Below are 19285 nucleotides of genomic sequence, written 5' to 3' on the forward strand. Positions count from 1 at the left end.
TGTGTCTCATATCATGCATCAGCTGTTTTTGCTTATGTCTATTTACTCCCACAGGGCTACCGATGTGTAAGTTCTCAAAGGCCTATAGAAAGGCATCGTCGAGCTGTTGAGAGATTTTCAGAAAAGAAAGTAAGCACCCCACTGCTTGTTTTTAGATTTACACAACCCGCTGGTTCCTAACCCCATTACACCCCATCATCATCCGTCACTTCTTAATCATTCATTTACCTGAGTGACGTCTTTTCCATTCACCTTGTCCTCCGGTGACTCCCCCGAGCTGTGTTCGCCTTCCTCCTCCATGGGGGTGGACGACAAGAGTTCACCACGCTCAACGGGGTGTCTCACAAGCAGTTGGGTTTTGGGTTCCGGCGTATCCATCAACGGCTGAGCCAAAGGGCTCCCCTTGGTCGCTCCCTCCTCCTCCTCAGAATTGTTGCTGATGTAGCGCTTTCTTCACGGATGGTCAAAGGCCCTCGGGGCTAAAACATAGTCCAAATTTCTCACGGGGGTGGTGAAGGAGTCCATGTTTCCACGATTTCTAAAGCACGCGTTCTTGGTAAAAGATGGCCTCTTCTTCCGGGGCGCTGGGGCTTATGGGGTGATGGTGCTGCACTCTGATTGGCAGAGGGCGCTGGGAGGAGTTTTTAAAGGGGTCACACGAACCTCTTCTGGGCGGGTCACCCCGCCCTGGAACACCCCTGATTGGTCAAATCTGCTCTCGGGGCAGTCCTATGCGACCGAAACCCATCACGATTGGTAGAGGGCGGTGGGAAGAGTTCTTAGAGAGGTCACATTATCCACTTCCGGACAGGTCACCCCACCCCAGGACACCCCCGATTGGTCAAATCAGCTCTTGGGGCAATCCTATGTGGCTGAAACCCCTCCTGATTGGTAGAGGGAAGTGGGAGGAGTTCTTAGAGGGGTCACATGACACACTTTGCTTCCGGTCATGTGTCCGCCTTGGGTGGGACTTCAGGTGACAGGTGGTCGGGGCTTAAGGGGTCAAGGGGTGGGGTTTAAGGGGCCAAGGGGAGATGATACGGTTTGATTGGTGGTAGGGTCCTTATACTACTTCCGTTTTCCATACTACTGAATCCCACCCTGCCAGCATGCCCACTAACAGAAGGGGCCCACAAATTCCACCATCTCCCTAGCATCCAGCGGGCACCATCAACACAGCTCTGTGTCAAGGCATCACCCATCCTCCATGGCGTGCCACGCCCCTGCTAGTCCAGTCCAAACAATGCACCTGGAGGGTGATGGGCTTGAACACACAACTCTCAGTCCTGATGTGCAACTGCCCTCTGCTCTGCCCCTCTCCGCTGAGCTCTGCTGCTGTATCCAGCTCTGCTCGGCTCTGCAGCACCCTTGGCGACTCTAGACCTGTGCAGGGGACAGATCATCTTGCCGAACTGCCTGGTATTTTTTATGATGAGAACGAACCTCAGGACTGTTGCCCTCAAACCCAAGTCACACATACGCCTGATCAGGCTATAATCAATCCAGTCTCAGTTCCACCCGCGTCATTCACTTTTCTCCCTTGAGTGGAAGAGTTTCTTCCAGTAATTGAAGATTTGTGGTCCATGGATTAACTATGAAGTTAAATTAACTGCAGACAATTTAAATCACCCACTTACATTTTCTGGTCCTCTGAATATCCCGACAGAAACCCGGAGCGGATAGGAATGGCTTTTGCTACATTTCATCCCAGGGTTTATCAGTTTTATTGTTTTTAGACTGTTTGGCATTTTCCTGCCATTAATCAAGTTCCTCTCGAACCCACTGCTCTGCAGATCCATTCATAATGCCCCATGGATGGATACGCAGGCGGCATCACACTCGTTAGCCACCCACTTACCTGTGGCAGTTGGAAATGGGGCCCATGACCCTGAGCTCCGGAAATGCAGCTCTTGAGGAGGGAAAGGAGCAGCTCCTCCGCTATTCAGAGGAAAACAATAAAATCTAATAGATACTTAATCTGGTCTGATGTGCTTTGTGCAACAGAGGACAGCAGTGCATGTCCATACACAGTCCCCTGGAGATGTAGGGCTGGGGATCATTGCTTGACATGGCTGACTATGAATGGATTGCAATTAGGACTGGGTGGATTGGGTCTTGTTACAAGATTTGCTCATTACTTTGGGGTATGCTCATTTATTCGGGTTACTCTTCTGGGGAAGGGGATTCTGTAATTCTATCAGTGTACTGTTTGTGTCATTTGTGTTTTTATATGGAGCTCTACTTCTCCCTTCTGCAAGTCCCTTCCCAATGGAGCTATCCTGCAGGACCTAGGTTCCCCAGGGCTGGGTTTCTCCAGCCCCAGAACCGGATGAACACACACCCCCATGCAGAGTGGCTCCCCGTCACTGGGTGTGTGCAGCTGCAGGCTCCCTCTTTGTCTGTGTGTCCTGTCTGACTCCCACGTGCTGGCTCGCTCTCACCCCTTGGGAGGGCCCACTTTGCTTTGCTGCTTGGCGAGATGCAGGCTCCAGTGCCTGTAGCAGCATCCAGGAGTGGTAGCCACTGGACCACTCCAAGAGAGACGCCCAGCTCCACCCCAACAGCTGGGCGCCAGCTCCTTCCTTATCATCATCCCAGAGCTCATCTGTGCTTGGAGCAGGGCTGCCTGTGCCCAGCTGGTGGGTGCATCCACCCGGGCAGGGAGAAAGTGCAGAGAGTCCAAATCTGAATGCGCTGGTTGGTTCTTTCCTTTCAAAAGTGGGGGCCAGTCTTTACTCTGGGGCTGGATTCTGTATATTTGACATTTTCTTTCCTACTAATCTGTCTAGCCATAACTGGATTGCATGGGGGTTTCTCTCTCTCTCTCTCTCTCTGTCTTTTTCTTTCCTTCTCAACCCCACAATAGGTGCATTGGGCCTGATTCTGATCTCCAGCTGGTGTAAACGAGGAGTAGCCCCACTGAAGTGAGTTTACATGGGGGTAAAGTCAGTGTACGTGGGATCAGGATCAGGCCCGTTGAGTTCAAGGCTCGCCGGCTGTACCCAGAGCACAGGCGGGTCTCTGATCCCACTTCCCATCTGGCAGAGAGGAGGGCTGCAAATCCCTGCCTCCCTGTCCAGGCACCCCACCCACCTTTGGGTGGAAAACTCCATTAGCCCCGAGTGGGGTCAGTTAGCGTCACTCCCAGTTCCGGAACATGCCCCGAGGATGTCGCTTTTGGGGGCAGCCCCACCTGAGAGCCAGCTGGGGTGGGACGGGATTGCAGGGGCCTGGCCCGGGGGTTCCCAGGTGGCTTCCCCTGCATTACTAGATGGGAACAGCAGGCACGAAAGCAGCGAGACGTGAGGAAGCAGCCAGGGCAGGGTGGGGTGGGTGGGTGCTGTCAGTGTTGGAAAGCTGGGGGGCGGGAGTCTGCTTTATTGATGGAGGCAGGAAACGTTCTTTCCTTGTGATGTCTTTAAATATTTATTTTAGATGGGGGAGGGGCCGGTGAGAGAGAGGAGAACTGGGCAGCAGCTGGAGGGCCAAGAAATGCATCGAGCTTTTAAAAGCTGAACCAGCCCTGGGGAGGGTGGAGGTTTCCCTGCTTGGGGAGGGCTGTGCAGGCAAATCACACCTGCCCTTCCAGATGCATTGTTCAGCCCAGATGAGCTTATCTGGCATTATGCAGGGCGGCTGCTGCCTCTGTCTAGCAAACAGCAGCGCTCACAGCAAAACTAAATGGAAGTCGTCAGTGGGCTTGTTTTAACCTCCAGCGCCTGCTTCCACAGTCCTGGTGGGCTCCCTGCCCCGCAGCCTGCCTGGCCCTCCGACTGTTTCCAGCCTGGATGCTGGTGCCCTTCAATCCTGACCTGCAGCCCCCCTGTTGTCCCAGCCCTGGGCTCCCCACACAGCCCTGTCCATGCCCCTCATCCTGACCTGCAGCCCCCCTGTTGTCCTAGGGTTACCATATTTAAAAAATAAAAAAAGAGGACACTCCATGGGGCCCTGGCCCCGCCCCTTTCCCCACCCCATCTCCGCCCCAACTCCACTCCTTCCCCGCCCCACCTCTGCCCCTTCCCCGCTCCTTCCCCAAAGTCCCCACCCTAACTCTCCCTCCTCCCTCCCAGCCACGCGAAAAGGGCTGCCCAAGCGCTACCGGCTTCACGGTTTGCTGGGCAGCATCCAGACCCTGCGCCCCCGGCTGGCGCTTCCCAAGCGCAGCTGGAGCCCGGGAGGGGAAGCGCCCAGTCGGGGGCACAGGGTCTGGAGGCTGCCCGGCAAACCGTGAAGCCGGTAGCGCTCGGGCTTCGGGCAGCCCCCTTGCCTCCGGACCCTGCGCCCCCGGCCGGGCACTTCCCCTCCCGGGCTCCGGCTGCTCTGCTCCTCCCCTGACTCTTCGGCTCTGTTTAAGAGCCGAGCTGCCCGAGTGCTACTGGCTTCGGGCAGCCCCCTTGTCTCCAGACCCTGCGCCACCGGAGCAGAGCAGCTGGAGCCCGGGAAGGGAAGTGCCCGGCCGGCGGCTGGGGTCCGGAGGCAAGGGGGCTGCCCGAAGCCGGTAGCGCTCGGGCAGCTCGGCTCTTAAACAGAGCCGAAGAGTCAGGGGAGGAGCAGAGCAGCCGCAGGAGAGGAAGTGCCCGGCCGGTATTTTCCCGGACATGTTCGGCTTTTTGGAAATTCCCCCCGGACAGGGGTTTGATTACCAAAAAGCCGGACATGTCCGGGAAAAAACGGACATATGGTAACCCTATGTTGTCCCAGCCCTGGGCTCCCCACACAGCCCTGTCCATGCCCCTCACTCCTGACCTGCAGCCCCTCAGCTATCCCAGTTCTTAGCTTCTCTTGAGTAAAGAGGTACAATGTGGAGATTTGTGTGGCAATGCTGAGAGATGGACAAACATCCACTGGGGTCTGGGAGGAATCGTTTCAAGCATTCACTTCAATCAGGCCTTCAGAAGGGCTAGCCCGCGGCCCCTACAGCGCACTTCTTCATTAGCAGCTGAAGACACTGAGCTGCAGGAAGTGGGACAGAGAAGCAGGCCTGCGTGGCCAGGGCATGGGGGAGCAGCACGCAGCCCCTTTCCTTGCTGGACACTCAGCAGGGGCCAAGCAGCCGTTAGTGCTCGGTTCTAGCCCCCAGCGCAGGTAGCAGAGGGGCTGTCCGCTAACGTAGGGCCAGAACCGCACAGCAGAGACAGGACAGGACGGGACTCCTCCCCTAGGCTCCACCCCAGGGGCAATGCGTGTGTGGCAGGGGCGGAAGGCCGGAGCGAAGGGGCTGGGCACGGGATGGCGGGTGCAGAGCACCCCCCAGAGGTGCAGGGGAAGCAGCTGCCCGAGAGCACAGACACACACTGCTCCTGATACCAACCCCTTCTACCATCAGCCAGGAGGAGGAGCAGGGACGGGAGAAGCTGCTGCTGTGAGCCGCACAGCTGGGCCAGGGCTGGTCCTATGACTATTAACAGCCCGGCAGCAAAGGGAGACATTGCAGGGGTGGCAGATCCTCCGAGGCAGAGCAGCCTGGCGAGACCCCCTTTGCAGTACGCGCTCAGTCCCCGGGTGAGGGGTCCCTGCCCAGCCCTGCGAGATGCCTCAGCAGCAGCGAGAGGGTGCCCAGGGTCCCTGCGGTCACTGCCAGGGCCACAGCGCCTTACCTGCATCTTCATGCCGTCGAGTCCCAGCCTGCGTGGAGAGAGAGCACATCACTGCAGCAGCCTGGGGAGCGTGGTGCTGTCCCCAACCTCCCGCAGCCCCCAGGCGTCTAACACTGCTGCTGGGGCACGGAGTACTGAGCTTCAGGGGCAGCCTTGCAGCAGGTTCCCAGGGGGCCCTGGCCTGCCCCTTCCCAGCCTGACTGGGAGAACTGGAGCGAGTGGGACTCACTAATAAGGAGCCAGTGTCTGGAGCTGGCTGCTGATCAGTGCAAGACCCCCCCGTTCGCATGTCCCCTGCACAGAGCTCCCTGCTCGTGGGGCCTACGCAGCGTGGTGGCCCTGGGGGCAGAGCGGGGTCCCCCATGGCAGGTCTGGGCAGCAGGTTCCCTGCTAGGGCCTGGGGACTCCCGCGTGGGGCAGAGTGGCTCTCTCTAGCTGAGCCCTGCGCTGTCTCCAGGGCTAGGGAGGTTCATGGGCCTGGCCTTACCAGAGGTAATCAGGGATCCTGGAGACATGCTCCTGGAAGGCTGGAGAGCTCTCCCTGTTGCCCGCCCTAAAGGGCTCGAGGGGACAACAATGGTCCGTCACCCGGTGTGCTTGGCACCAATAAAGACACCGAGGGGAGAAAGCAAGCCAAGTTTATTTCAGAGCTCTGAAATGGCACTAGGAGACCAGCATGTCTCAAATCCAGTGCAGCAAATACAAACAAATTTTACCTTTTATACTCCAAACTGTTTGCATACATCTCTTTGTCTGGCTGTTCCTCCTTACCCCTCCCTTCCAGACAACTGTTACAATAAGCTCTACATAAGCTTGTGAGAAAACTTTCTCAGTCTTTGCGACCTTGGATTAGACGCCTGCAAACTAACTACCCCGCTTCTTATCTCTATTATTTCTGCTAGTGTGAGTGAAACTGCAGCCATCTGCTAAAAAGCTGACATTACATTTCTGCTTCAGCCTACTTCAGAGCATGTAAACAGTTAGCATAGAAGTAGGTGAGAGTTCACAAGATGGGGTTTGGGGGTTCAGATAGGCCCAGAGCAAAAGAGCTTCATCGGCACTTTTGGCCTTCCACTCTCCCGAGTTACCTGGTAGCTATGCCTAGTGGACCCCAACATCCCCATCCACGTACCAGCCAACCAGCATGTTAATGGTCTTGGAAATCTGCCGAGAGAGAAGGCGTCACTCCCCTGCAGAGCGCAGTGGTGTTCGGCTTGGGCCTGCACAGCATGACCTGACCTCGTGACCAGCCCCAGAGCAAACCCCAGGCTGGGGGCTGTCTGCAGGCAAGCGAGCACGTCTACATGGGGCTCTGGTCACAGAACGGACCCCTTGGCATCCCCATGTCCGTTCCCCATCACAGGGCAGGAGATCACTCTCCAGCCACGGCCTTCCACCAGCTGGCTCCACACACCCCAGCTGTCCCCAGCAAAGACTCTGCAGAGGGGGGCATCTGGCACGCCCAGCCTCCATTGCCACTGTACAATGTCCAAGTGGTTGCTCACGCTCTCCTCTCCCACCAGCCTGCTCATGCCCTTGTCATCCGCCGTGAACTCTCCTGTGTGCAGCGCCCAGCACAGCAGGCCCTGAGCCTGCCTGGATTGCTGGTTGCTATGGTTACGTGCCAGCAGCAGGGCATCTGTGCAGAGCTGGGGAGTCCCAGGCCGGACTCTCCCGCACCTGGGCAGGAATTGGAGCCAGCTCCGTTGATTCGTTGGGAACGGTAACGAGCAGCCTACCGGGCCAATGCTGATGGCCTTGGTGAATCTGTCGTCAGCCTTGATGTGGTCGTACAGCTCCGTGATGGCTCGCTGCCTCAGCCGGGCGCTGTGGTGGGCTTCGTACACATTCAGGATGGCTGAGACGGGAACAAGAGAGACACAATAAGGAAACTCTTACCAGCTGCCTGGTCCCAACTCCTGTGCGAGCAGGGCCTGGCCCCGAGCCCCAGAGAGCTCCCCGCATCCCTTCCCCAGCTGGCCAGGGCTCTGGGGGGAGCAGGGCGAGAGCCCCAGGGACACAGCCCCAGAACGCTCCACACCTGGACTGAACCCTGGTTGTTTCACTGCTGCTCAGCCTGAGACAGGACCAGAGGGAAGGTGGGAAGCTGCTGAGTGGGGGACAGAACCCGAGGTATTAAGATTCACTCAGTGCCCCAGCACACAGCCCACGCTGGACTCAGCCTCCGCAGACACCTCAGAGACAGAGTGTTTGGAGTTGTTCTATGAGCCCTGATTCGGCACCAATGGCACTAGATAGTCAGGATGGGCCTAGGTTCAGCCTCCTCCAGCGGCAATCAGCACAGAGCCCAGCGCCTTTCCTACGTGCAGAAGCACTCAGCCATGGCCTAGCCTGTCCCCGCTGAAGCCATAGGCAAGTGCTCTCGTCAAGGCAAGTGGGGGCGGAATGACGCCAACGCCGAGTACTTCGAACACCCACTGTTGCGTTGCTGTGTGATTCAGTACGGCGGCACTGCCGGAGCTAAAGTCACCCAAGAAATGCCGATGAAGCGGGGCTTGATTTGCTAATGAAATCAGAGTGTTTCCCTCCCAGGGGCCAGCTTGGAGGCTGGTGGGATTTCAGGGATTTTGTTTAATAGGTTGAAGGCAAGACACAGAAAATGAGCCAGTTTTAAACATTCTCCCTCGTTTCCTAGTGCTCCTCTGGGTCCCCCTCACCTCCGCTGGAATAGGGAAACCTGCCTAGACAATGGCAGAGAGCTGGCAGTGCAGGCGTACGTTTCTACCATGATTGCTTTCCCTTTCACCAAGGCCTCTGATCACAGACCCTCCTCCTAGAGACGGGAAAGACACTCTTCTCCAGTGAAGCCAAGACAGAATGCACATAACAGCCAGAATGCCTCTGCAGACCAGCCCTGACACCACCCCAGCAATGTTCCCGGCAAACAGGTAAATGGAATGAACATCTCTATGCGTATACGTTTATGCTGTTAAGAAATAGGCCTGATATTTTGCACAAGTGCCATCTGACTCCGACAGACTCGGTAGTACCTGCTGCTAATCCCCAGCACCCTCCTACAGTTGTAATGGCAGAATCGGTGTCCCCTTCGGCTCCAGCACCCCCACAGGCTCTAGAGAGTGCCCCCTCGGTGGGATTGTATCCGTTGATTACTGAGAATATGGTAGCCCGTCCAGGAACACAGGATCGTGCAGCCCAGATTGTGCCAGTGTATTCTCATGTGCCTTTTAACCCAGTGCACCTAGCTGCCTTTAAGGCAGAAGCAGGGGAATTCTCAATGAATCCAAATCAGTTTATTTCAATCTTTGAAGGGTGTCTAGCAAGCCATAAGCCTGACTGGGATGATTGCAATATACTGATGAGAACCTTGTTGTCTGAGGTGGAGCGGAATTAGGTTATAGCCAAGGCTAAGGAGGAGGCACAGAGAAGGCATTTAAGGTTTTAAAAAGGAAAGCTATTGGACACCAGAGGTTATACCGAGTAGAATCTTCAGAAGTGGGTGTGCTTGTCCTGGTTTGTTGCTCCAAAGCTCTGTATAGAAGTTATGTTACCGGAAGGGTGTATAATGGCAATGTGTATGTGTTCATTGTTGGGAAAAGGTGTATGAGTGAAGAGTGGAAGGTTCCTTTGGAGGTTAAAAGTCAAGAAAGGGAGAAGGAAAAAGAACAGAACGAGTTAACTGGAAAATATAGCTAGCAAGCTCAGTCCAAAGATAAGATGCTGGCCCCATCCAAGGACATTGTTCACAGCTAAGACTTGGCTGACAACCAAGAAAAGGGGGGCCTGAATGTGCCCAAGCAACTATGAGATCTGCAAAATACTGCAAGGCATAAGGAGGACAACAGAAGGGTTAAAAAGCAGCTTTGCTGGACAGTATTGGCCCAGGGATTTAAAAATTCCCCCACGCTGTTCGGCCAGGCTCTGGCCAGAGACTTGGAGGAGTGGAATAATTCAGACAGAGCCCTGCTCCTGCAATATGTAGATGACTTGCTAATTGCTGCCATGGGTCTAATCCCTTGTCTCAAAGCCACTGTGAGTCTCCTGAACTTTGTTGGACTCCAAGGATAGAGCCTAGCTCGAAGCAAGGCTCAAATTGCTCTCTCAGAAGTACAGTATCTGGGATTTCACATAAGACAGGGGGAGAGGCAGCAATCAAATGACAGAAAGGAGGCTATCTGCCAAGTTCCTATCCCTAGCAACCGCAAAGGGCTCAGGGTATTTTGGGGCATGGCAGGCTTTTGCAGAATATGGAACCCAGAGTTTGGACTGTGGGCTAAACCTCTGTATGAATGTGTTAAGGGAGCGGATCATGACCCCTTTCACTGGTCCCAGAAGCGGACAGGGCATTTAAAATCTTGAAAGGAAGCTGATGGAAGCCCCAGCCCTGGGTCTGCCGGATCTCTCTAAGTTGTTCCAACTGTATGTGTATGAAAGGAAAGGGATAGCCCTGGGAGTGCTTACTCAGTTATTAGGCACTTGGCAACGTCCCGTGGCATAGTTCTCTAAACAACTGGATCAAGTTGCCAAGGGGTGACCAGCATGCTTGAGGGCGGTCGCAGCCACTGCCCTAGTGCTTGGGGAAGCTGAAAAACTGACACTGGGAGGAGCTGTGCAAGTGTATATTCCCCATATGGTCCGAGCCCTGCTGGATACTAAGGGTGGTCTCTGGCTCACACAGGCTTGGGTTGCTCGGTATCAGGCAAAACTGTTAGAGAATCCTGAAGTTACCCTGCAAACCTGTCCCTCCCTTAATCCAGCTACCCTGCTACCAGAGACAGAAAAGCAGGAACATGACTGTCTGGAAATCATAGATGCCCACTACTCCAGCTGCCCAGATTTAAAAGATCAGCCACTCCCAAATGCTGACTTGGAATGGTATACGGATGGCAGTAATGCCGTTGTAGATGGGCAAAGGAGGGCTGGTTATGCTATTGTGACCCTTCATGATACAGTGGAAGCTGAAAGTTTCCCTGCTGGGACATCTGCCCAGCTTGCTGAACTAGTGGCCCTGACTCGTGCACTCGAGCTGGCAAAAGACAAACGGGTTAATATCTTTACTGACTCAACGTATGCTTTTGGGGTATTGCATGCTGGTCTGTGGAAGCAAAGAGGAATGCTAACAGCCCAAGGTTCCCTGGTTAAGCTTGGGTCTCAAATTCTCCGGCTGTTAGAGGCAGTACAACTCCCCTCAGCAGTAGCAGTGGTGCATTGCAGAGCCCATCAAAAGGAAGATCAAGATGTAACCAAGGGCAATGCCAGAGCAGACATCGAAGCCAAGCGTGCTGCTACCCTGAAATCACCACCAGAGGAGAATGCCCAAATGTATGCCCTCATCCCATCAGTAGGTGAGCTTGCAGCCCCTCAGTACTCCCAAGAGGACAGAAACCTGGCTGACAGGCTCGGTCTCTGGAAAAAGAGGGATGGCTTTATTCCACAGAGGGAAAAATCCTCCTGCCCAAGGGCCTGATCCGACCAGTGTTGCAGAAACTGCATCAAACCACCCACGCAGGCAGAGAGGCTCTTACCCAGCTTATGAATAAATATTTTCTAACCTCTGGACTTAAACCCCTAGCACCACAGATACAGGCTGAATGTTTAATCTGCCAAAAGAATAACCTCGACCAGGAGTAGCAGTGCCACCAGCCACCTTGGAACCTACCCCAGGCCCAGGATTGGTGTGGCAAATAGACTTTACTGAGTTTCCCAGGACCCAAGGGTACAGGTACCTCCTTGTCTTGGTGGATCGATTCAGCGGATGTCCCGAAGCCTTCCCATGTCGTAACAACACTGCCAAAACGGTGGCTCTTACGTTTGTCAAGGAGATCATTCCTCGCTTCGGACTCCCCCAGTGGATGGAATCTGATAACAGAACACACTTCACATCTCAAGTTGTTCAAAAGATATCAAGTGCCTTGCAAATCCTCTGGAAGCTCCACACACCCTGGCGACCACAAGCCAGTGGAGTAGTGGAACGCACAAATCAGACACTTAAGCGACACCTCTCAAAGGTCTGTCAGGAGGCCTTTCTTAGGTGGCCTGATGCTTTGCCCCTTGTGTTACTCCATATTCGCGCTCTCCCCAAGGGCAGGTTAGGGCTTAGTCCCTTCGAGATTATATTTGGAAGGGCATGGCCTCTGAACGGTACACCGGTTCTGGCAGGAGAGTGGGAAATGCGGTGTGTTTTTTTGTCTCAGTACATGTGCTCTCTGTCTGCTGTTCTTTCTTCTCTTCACAGATACACCAAATATTCACAGCCTCTTCTGCTGGATGCCCCTGTCCACTCCTTACAGCCTGGTGACTCCGTTCTCGTTCGGACCTGGAAGGACGAACCTCTCCAAGAGAAGTGGAAGGGACCCCACACTGTCCTGCTGGTCTCCCATACGGCAGCAAAGATCGAAGGGCACAAGAACTGGATTCATCACTCTCGACTGAAAGCAGTACCCACTCCTGAACAGTGCACTGTCCAGCCTGCAGAGAAGACTGCCAGTGACGATTTGGGACTTAAGCTGTTATTCAAAAGACAGTAAGGGTCACTGGGAATGCCTGGTGATCTCTCTGAACAGCCACAGCGCACTCCCCGCGAAAACCCTGAGCATTGGTTCTGTCTATTCACAGTAGGCCGACCTAGCCTATGGTCCTGGTCCTTTTATTTCTTGATTTGTTTGGTGTCACTGATTCTTATCTTCTGGGCATTTGGGTTGTTGTAATCACAATATAGATTCAGGTTTAGGGTCTCTCACAACATTCCTTTTTGTCACAGAAGCAATCCTTCTGTTACCTACTGTTTCACCCACCTCGCATGCAGGATGGGGAGCTATCCCTACAGACATGGCTACCAATACCTATGAGGCCCTGAAAATTGCCTTTGCCCGTGAGTTCAATCTCTCCCACTGTTGGATATGTGCCCAGACTCCCCACCATTCGGCTGGATTGCCCTGGAGAGTAGTTCCCCAAAATTGGTCAGACTTTTGTCAAAGGTGGATGGTTACCAGCAGCAGCACCTCTGACAATTTAAGTTGGGATCCAACTGTACAGCAGAAGCTCCTTATGGCCTACACAATGGCTCCTGGGACTCCCACTATAGTAGCACTCTTAAGCCCCAGCCTATTCGTCTACCTCCACCCACTGGTCTCATATGTTATCAGCAAGCCAGTACAAGTAATCATACCTGGTTTGCAGGCATTAGTAGGTGTAAATTTTATATTAGTCCTGGTATAAGTCTCACTATTCCTGTACTAAATGCCACCAGTTGGCAAACTGGCACTGCATTCTTTGCCCTTTCCCCACAAGCCACCCTACGGGACCTACAAGGTAACAATGGAAAGGCTAGTTATGGTGAAGCATTCTGGATTTGTGGTAATAGTGCCTACAAATGGCTTCCTCGAGCTTGGCATGGTAGCTGTTACAAAGGCTATCTCGCTCCTCCCCTCCGTGTTCTACCCCAGGCTCCCTCAGGTCGCCCTAGGTACTATCGATCCTTGAGAGCTACCATTGAACCCATCGGAGAAGGAGACAGGTTTGGAATGATATTCCTCCCTACTTATGGGGTGGGACGGCTAGCCCAACTCTACAGAAGACTTTCTAAATTTTTCACTCAGTTTGCCAATGATACCCTAGCCATAGAAAAAGGCATAAGCTCTGAGCTGTACCAGCTTCGATTGCTGTCTCTACAAAACCGCCAGGCCCTAGATTATGTGTTAGCCTCACGGGGCGGGGTCTGTGCCCGTATTGGAGAAGAATGTTGTACCTATGTCCCAGAGTTTTCACAGGATATTAACAAGCACATCTTGTCAGCCGAACAGGCCTTGAACCAGTGGAAGGCCCAGGAAGAGAGAACCCACTATTTTTGATTCCCTTTGGGGCTGGTTACCTGGTCTAGGAGGACTAGGGGGAGGCATTGTTCACATCTTGCTCACAGGTGTTGTGATATGTTTTGTTCTTTTCCTTTTGCTCGCTTGCTGTAAAGTGCTCATACATAAGATTTGTACCTCCCATTCCCCAGAAGTTCCTTTATACTCTCTCATTGATGATCCCAATTGCATGGAACTTAATCGCATGTTGTCTTTAGAGTATGAGAAAATTCTGCCAAAGGTTTGTTGAGTGTTCTCAAAGGAGGGAATTGTTGGCGTCACTAGACATAGCTACCAGGTAACTCAGGGGAGTGGAAGGCCATAAGTGCCGATGAAACTCCCCTGCTCTGGGTCTAAATGAGCCACAGTAACTCCATCTTGTGAACTTTCACCTACCTACATGCTCACAGCTTAATGCTGAAGCAGAATATGTAATGGTCAGCTTTTTCTAGCAGACAGCTGCAGTTTCGCTCACACTAGCAGAACTTTCCGTGATAATGCGGGGAAAAGGGGGAGCAAAAGGCCTAGTGCGTAGAGCTTGCAAGGTCGAAGATAAGCATGCGAACGGGAACTTTTCTAATGTACTGCCTGCTGTAACTGTTGTCGGGGAGGGAGGGGTAGGAAGAAACCAGAACAAAAGGCTTACTGAAAACAGCTTGGAATATAAAAGGGAAAACTTGCTTGTATTTGCTGCGCTTATGATTTGAGACATGCTGGTCTCCTGAGTGCCTTTTCGAGATCTCGAATAAATTTGGATTGCTTCTCCACCCTGGTGTGTCTATTGGTGCAACGCACACCGGGCAACGAACCCTGTTGCCCCCTCGGGGCCCTCTGGGCCGGCAACACCCCTATAGAGCTGATCTATCACATATAGGATGACAACCTACTTCCTCTGCCATCACTTACTCCATTAGCTCAAGTGGCAGAAGTCTGTGCAGTGGATCTAAAGGTTCATCGGCAGGGTTGCAGCCATGCGAGTTTCACGATGATTCCACATGACAGAATTTCTGGGGCAGTTCAGTTTTGATTTTTACAAAAAAACCTGGGGAAATGCATACAGAAATAGGGTGACCAGATGCCTAAATAGGGGAATCTCAAGTAGGAGTAGAGAGGTTATTTTATCTCTGTATTTGGCACTGGTGCAATCACTGCTGGAATGCTGTGTCCCGTTCTGGGGTGCACAATTTAAGAAGGATGTTGATAAATTGGAGAGTGTCCAGAGAAGAGTCACAAGACTGATTAAAGGATTATAAAACATGCCGTATAATCATTGACTCAAGGACCTCAATCTATTTAGCTTAACAAAAAGAAGGTTAAGAAGGGGCTGGGGCTGTGTAAGGGGGTAAAACCCCGGCTGATTGGGGAAGTGGCTGCAGCTGCGGCCACGCCCCAAACGGAGCCACTCAGCCTGATAAGAAGGCCAGGGCAGGCAGAAGCTGAGGAGTCTCCCTCTGACAGGAGAGAGAGACAGGCCTGGCTGCAGGGAGCTCACCGGGGACCTAGAGTGAGGCAGGGCTGGGGAAAGGCCTTGGGGGTTGGGAAGCCCTAGGCCAGCAACTCCCCAGGCTGCAGGGCCTGGTCCTAGGCCCACATAGGTATTGGGGTTGCAGGGTAAGACAGAAAACACAGATGGATACAACACACAGCCAGGAAGCACAGGTACCAATAAGACAATGATGACCACAGTGATAACCATTTGATAGTATATTTAGTGCGTGTCAGATGCAGAGGGAGCTGCTGCTTTTCATAAGTTGCATTAATAACAATCAGTGTAGAAATAATTAGGAAGCACACGCTGTGACAGGTTGGGTCACAGAAACGCCCTTGGTACTGCCACCTGATGTGCTGAGACTACCTCTGAGCCCATTTTCCCAGGCAGCTTGGGACTTCGGTACCCTGTCTTGTTGAGCCAGACAGACTAGCCTGCTGCAAAAACAGACCCAGGTCTGAACCATGTTTCCAAAAGCTGCAGGCTTAACTGAAAACAGCTTAAGTAGTGCTCCTGTCTCCAGCACCCAGATACCCAGTTCCCAATGGGGTCCAAACCCCAAATAAATCCATTTTACTCTGTATAAAGCTTATATAGGGTAAACTCATAAATTGTTCACCCTCTATAACAGTGATAGAGAGATATGCACAGCTGTTTGCTCCCCCAGGTATTAATTACTTGTTCTGGGTTAATTAATAAGGAAAAGGTGATTTTATTAAATATAAAAAGTAGGATTTAAGTGGTTCCAAGTAATAACAGACAGAACAAAGTAAATGACCAAGCAAAATAAAACAAAAACACGCAAGACTAAGCCTAATACAGTGGGAAACTAAATGCAGGTAAATCTCACCCTCAGAGATGTTCCAATAAGCTTCTTTGACAGACTAGACTCCTTCCTAGTCTGGGTCCAGCAATCACTCACATCCCCGTAGTTACTGTCCTTTGTTACAGTTTCTTTCAGGCATCTCTTTGGGTTGGAGAGACTATCTTTTGAGCCAGCTGAAGACAAAATGGAGTGGTTTCCAGGGGTTTTTATATTCTCTCTCGTGGCGGAAACCCCTTTGTTCTCCTGTGCAAGATCACAGCAACAAGATGGAGTCTGTAGCCACCTGGGCAAGTCACATGTCTGTGGATGATTCTGCTTTTTGCAGGCCGACGTCATTGTTTACACATTAGTTTGAATGTTCCCAGGAAAGCTCAGATGTGGACTGGTGTCTCCCGAAGTCCATTGTTAGTTAAGTACTCCCAGTTACTTGAATAACCCCTCACACTATGTTGACCAAATCTGCCTCATGTGCTTCCAACAGCAAACACTTTAAACAAGCATAGAGCCACTGCTCATAACTTCAGATATAAAAATGATACATGCATACAAATAGGATGAATATATTCAGTAGATCATAATGTTTACAAAGATATGTTACATGGCATATCTAGCATAAAACATATTCCAGTTATGTCATATTTACACTCATAAGCATATTTCTATAAAGCATTATGCAATGCAACATCACACACGCCAAACAACAAACTTTTGGTAATAAAATAAAGTACAGGAAAACACTGCAATATGTGTTTTAAGGCCTAGGTCAGTCTTCAATTACATTGTTCTATAGCCAAGAGCATGTCGCATGCATTTTTATCCAGGCAGCAGCTCTTATGCAGTGCCTTGGTACGGTCCATGCTCTTATTCGCGTTCTGATGATCCCGGCATTAGCTCACCGGCAAGTGAACTCCCTGGGGGAAGGCATGAAAAGTGGCCCAGTATCCAGATGGGGAAGACATTCCGATATGAACTGTAGCTTATTGCACAGGTCCTACTGAACACCCCACACGTTTCCTGAGGAGGAAGAGACAGAAATTGCGGTTAATCAGCAGCAGGATCCCTGTCAGGATGGACATCTGAGTCAAAAGGTTCATTGTCAGATGACCAACGAGGGGTTGTAATGGGATTTGTCAAGTCCTGTTACATAAAACAGCATCTGCTGTTACCATCAGAATGTACCAGCTGTCTGGTGCAAAAGGCTCTTCTTGCTCTCAGTACTCCCAGCCATATGGTCAAGAGGAGCCCTGCCAGGAATCTGGATAAAAGCCACCAAGCCAGTTACTGAGTTTTCATGAGGAAATCCATCTGTGACCATGGTGCCGAGAGGGGCCACACTGAGAATACTTATTCAGGGCAAACTGCAAGGAATAGGGCAGACAATCCCCACAACTGGCAGTTTATTCTATACTTAAACAACAAGGAGTCTGGTGGCACCTTAAAGACTAACAGATTTATTTGGGCATAAGCTTTCATGGGTAAAAACCTCACTTCTTCGGATGCATAGAGTGAAAGTTACAGATGCAGGCATTATATACTGACACATGGAGAGCAGGGAGTTACTTCGCAAGTGGAGAACCAGTGTTGACAGGGCCAATTCGATCAGGGTGGATGTAGTCCACTCCCAATAATAGATGAGGAGGTGTCAATTCCAGGAGAGGAAAAGCTGCTTCTGTAATGATCCACTTTCTGGACACTGAGTGCAAATAAGTGATGGTCACATAAACACCACCCAATACCGGAAACCTACTGACCGCTATACATACCTACATGCCTCCAGCTTCCATCCAAGACACATCACACGATCCATTGTCTACAGCCAAGCCCTAAGATATAACCGAATTTGCTCCAACCCCTCAGACACAGACAAACACCTACAAGATCTTTATCAAGCATTTGTAAAACTACAATACCCACCTGGGGAAGTGAGGAAACTGATTGACAGAGCAAGACAGGTACCCAGAAATCACCTACTACAGGACAGGCCCAACAAGGACAATAACAGAACACCACTGGCCATCACATACAGCCCCCGGCTAAAACCTCTCCAGCACATTATCCACGATCTACAACCTATCCGGAAAATGATCCCTCACTCTCACAGATCTTGGGAGGCAGGCCAATCCTTGTGTACAGACAACCCCCCAACCTGAAGCAAATACTCACCAGCAACTACACACCACACCACAGAAACACCAACCCAGGAACCAATCCCTAATGCAAACCTCATTGCCTACTCTGTCCCCACATCTACTCTGGCGACATCATCACAGGACCCAACCACATCAGCCACACCATCAAGGGCTCATTCACCTGCATAGCCACTAATATTATATATGCCATCATGTGCCAGCAATGCCCCTCTGCCATGTACATTGGCCAAACTGGACAGTCCCTCCGCAAAAGAATAAATAGACACAAATCAGACATCAGGAATGGTAACATACATAAGCCAGTAAGTGAACACTTCAGTCTCCCTGATCATTCTATTACAGATTTAAAAGACACTATCATTGAACAAAAAAACTTACGAAACAGACTTCAAAGAGAAACAGCAGAACTAAAATTCATTTGCAAATTTAACACCATTAATCTGGGCTTGAATAGGGACTGGGAGTGGCTGGCTCATTACAGAAGCAGCTTTTCCTCTCCTGGAATTGACACCTCCTCATCTATTATTGGGAGTGGACTACATTCACCTGATTGACTTGGCCCTGTCAACACTGGTTCTCCACTTGCGAAATAACTCCCTGCTCTCCATGTGTCAGTATATAATGCCTGCATCTGTGACTTTCACTATATGCATCTGAAGAAGTGAGGTTTTTACCCATGAAAGCTTATGCCCAAATAAATCTGTTAGTCTTTAAGGTGCCACCAGACTCCTTGTTGTTTTTGTAGATACAGACTAACATGGCTACCCCCTGATACTATTCTATTCTTAGATTCACCAAGCCAGTAAAACAGCGTCTGTAATACCACGCTGGTTACCAAAAAGACAAAAGCTATTTCCTTTAAGCAATGCAGCCTTTGGCTTCCATCCAGACTGCCAAATCTTGAATAGTGAGAGATTACTAACAATCTTATTCACTGTACTTAAAGTTCTACCAATCCAAGGGACGAGACACATTGCCTATCAGGTCAATGAATATTTCAGATCTCATCCAAATACATGTTTACAGCCAATCCTTATTAACTAAATCGTTTACAGCCAATCCTTATTAACTAAATCTTAGATTTATTAATAAAAAGAAAAAAGAAAGAAGAGATTTGCTATGGTTAAAAGATCAATATACATGCATATCTGAGTATGTGGCCCCCACTTAAAAGCAATTGGGTTCAGCTCTCCTGTTCCAGTCCAGGTGCACCCTACTTTGGTGTAATGAGAAGGGTGGGGCTGCCCCTGGAGCAAACCCCAATGAGAACTTAGAGCTAGTCGACACTAGCTCCAATGCCACTGCAGCGCGTCTGGGGAAGATGCTCTATGCCGACGAGAGAGCCCACTCTGCTGAGGTCGCTGTAACTTACGTCACTCGGGGGCTGGCTATTT

General features: G+C 51.4%; 1 protein-coding gene across 1 annotated transcript in view; it reads right to left on the minus strand.

Moving 5' to 3' along the window:
* Positions 1-6307: 6307 nt before the first annotated feature.
* LOC128845215 (uncharacterized) overlaps positions 6308-19285 on the minus strand; it is a 35016-nt gene continuing 22038 nt past the window's right edge. The window contains exons 2-3 of the mRNA XM_054043606.1: positions 8609-8791; positions 6308-7455 (exon numbers count right to left, since the gene is read on the minus strand). Of these exons, the coding sequence (XP_053899581.1) occupies positions 6914-7455; positions 8609-8791 (725 nt within the window). The 3' untranslated portion in view covers positions 6308-6913. The remainder of the gene's footprint in view (positions 7456-8608; positions 8792-19285) is intronic.

This window comes from Malaclemys terrapin, chromosome 11, assembly GCF_027887155.1.
Source record: "Malaclemys terrapin pileata isolate rMalTer1 chromosome 11, rMalTer1.hap1, whole genome shotgun sequence".
Lineage (NCBI taxonomy): Eukaryota > Metazoa > Chordata > Testudines > Emydidae > Malaclemys > Malaclemys terrapin.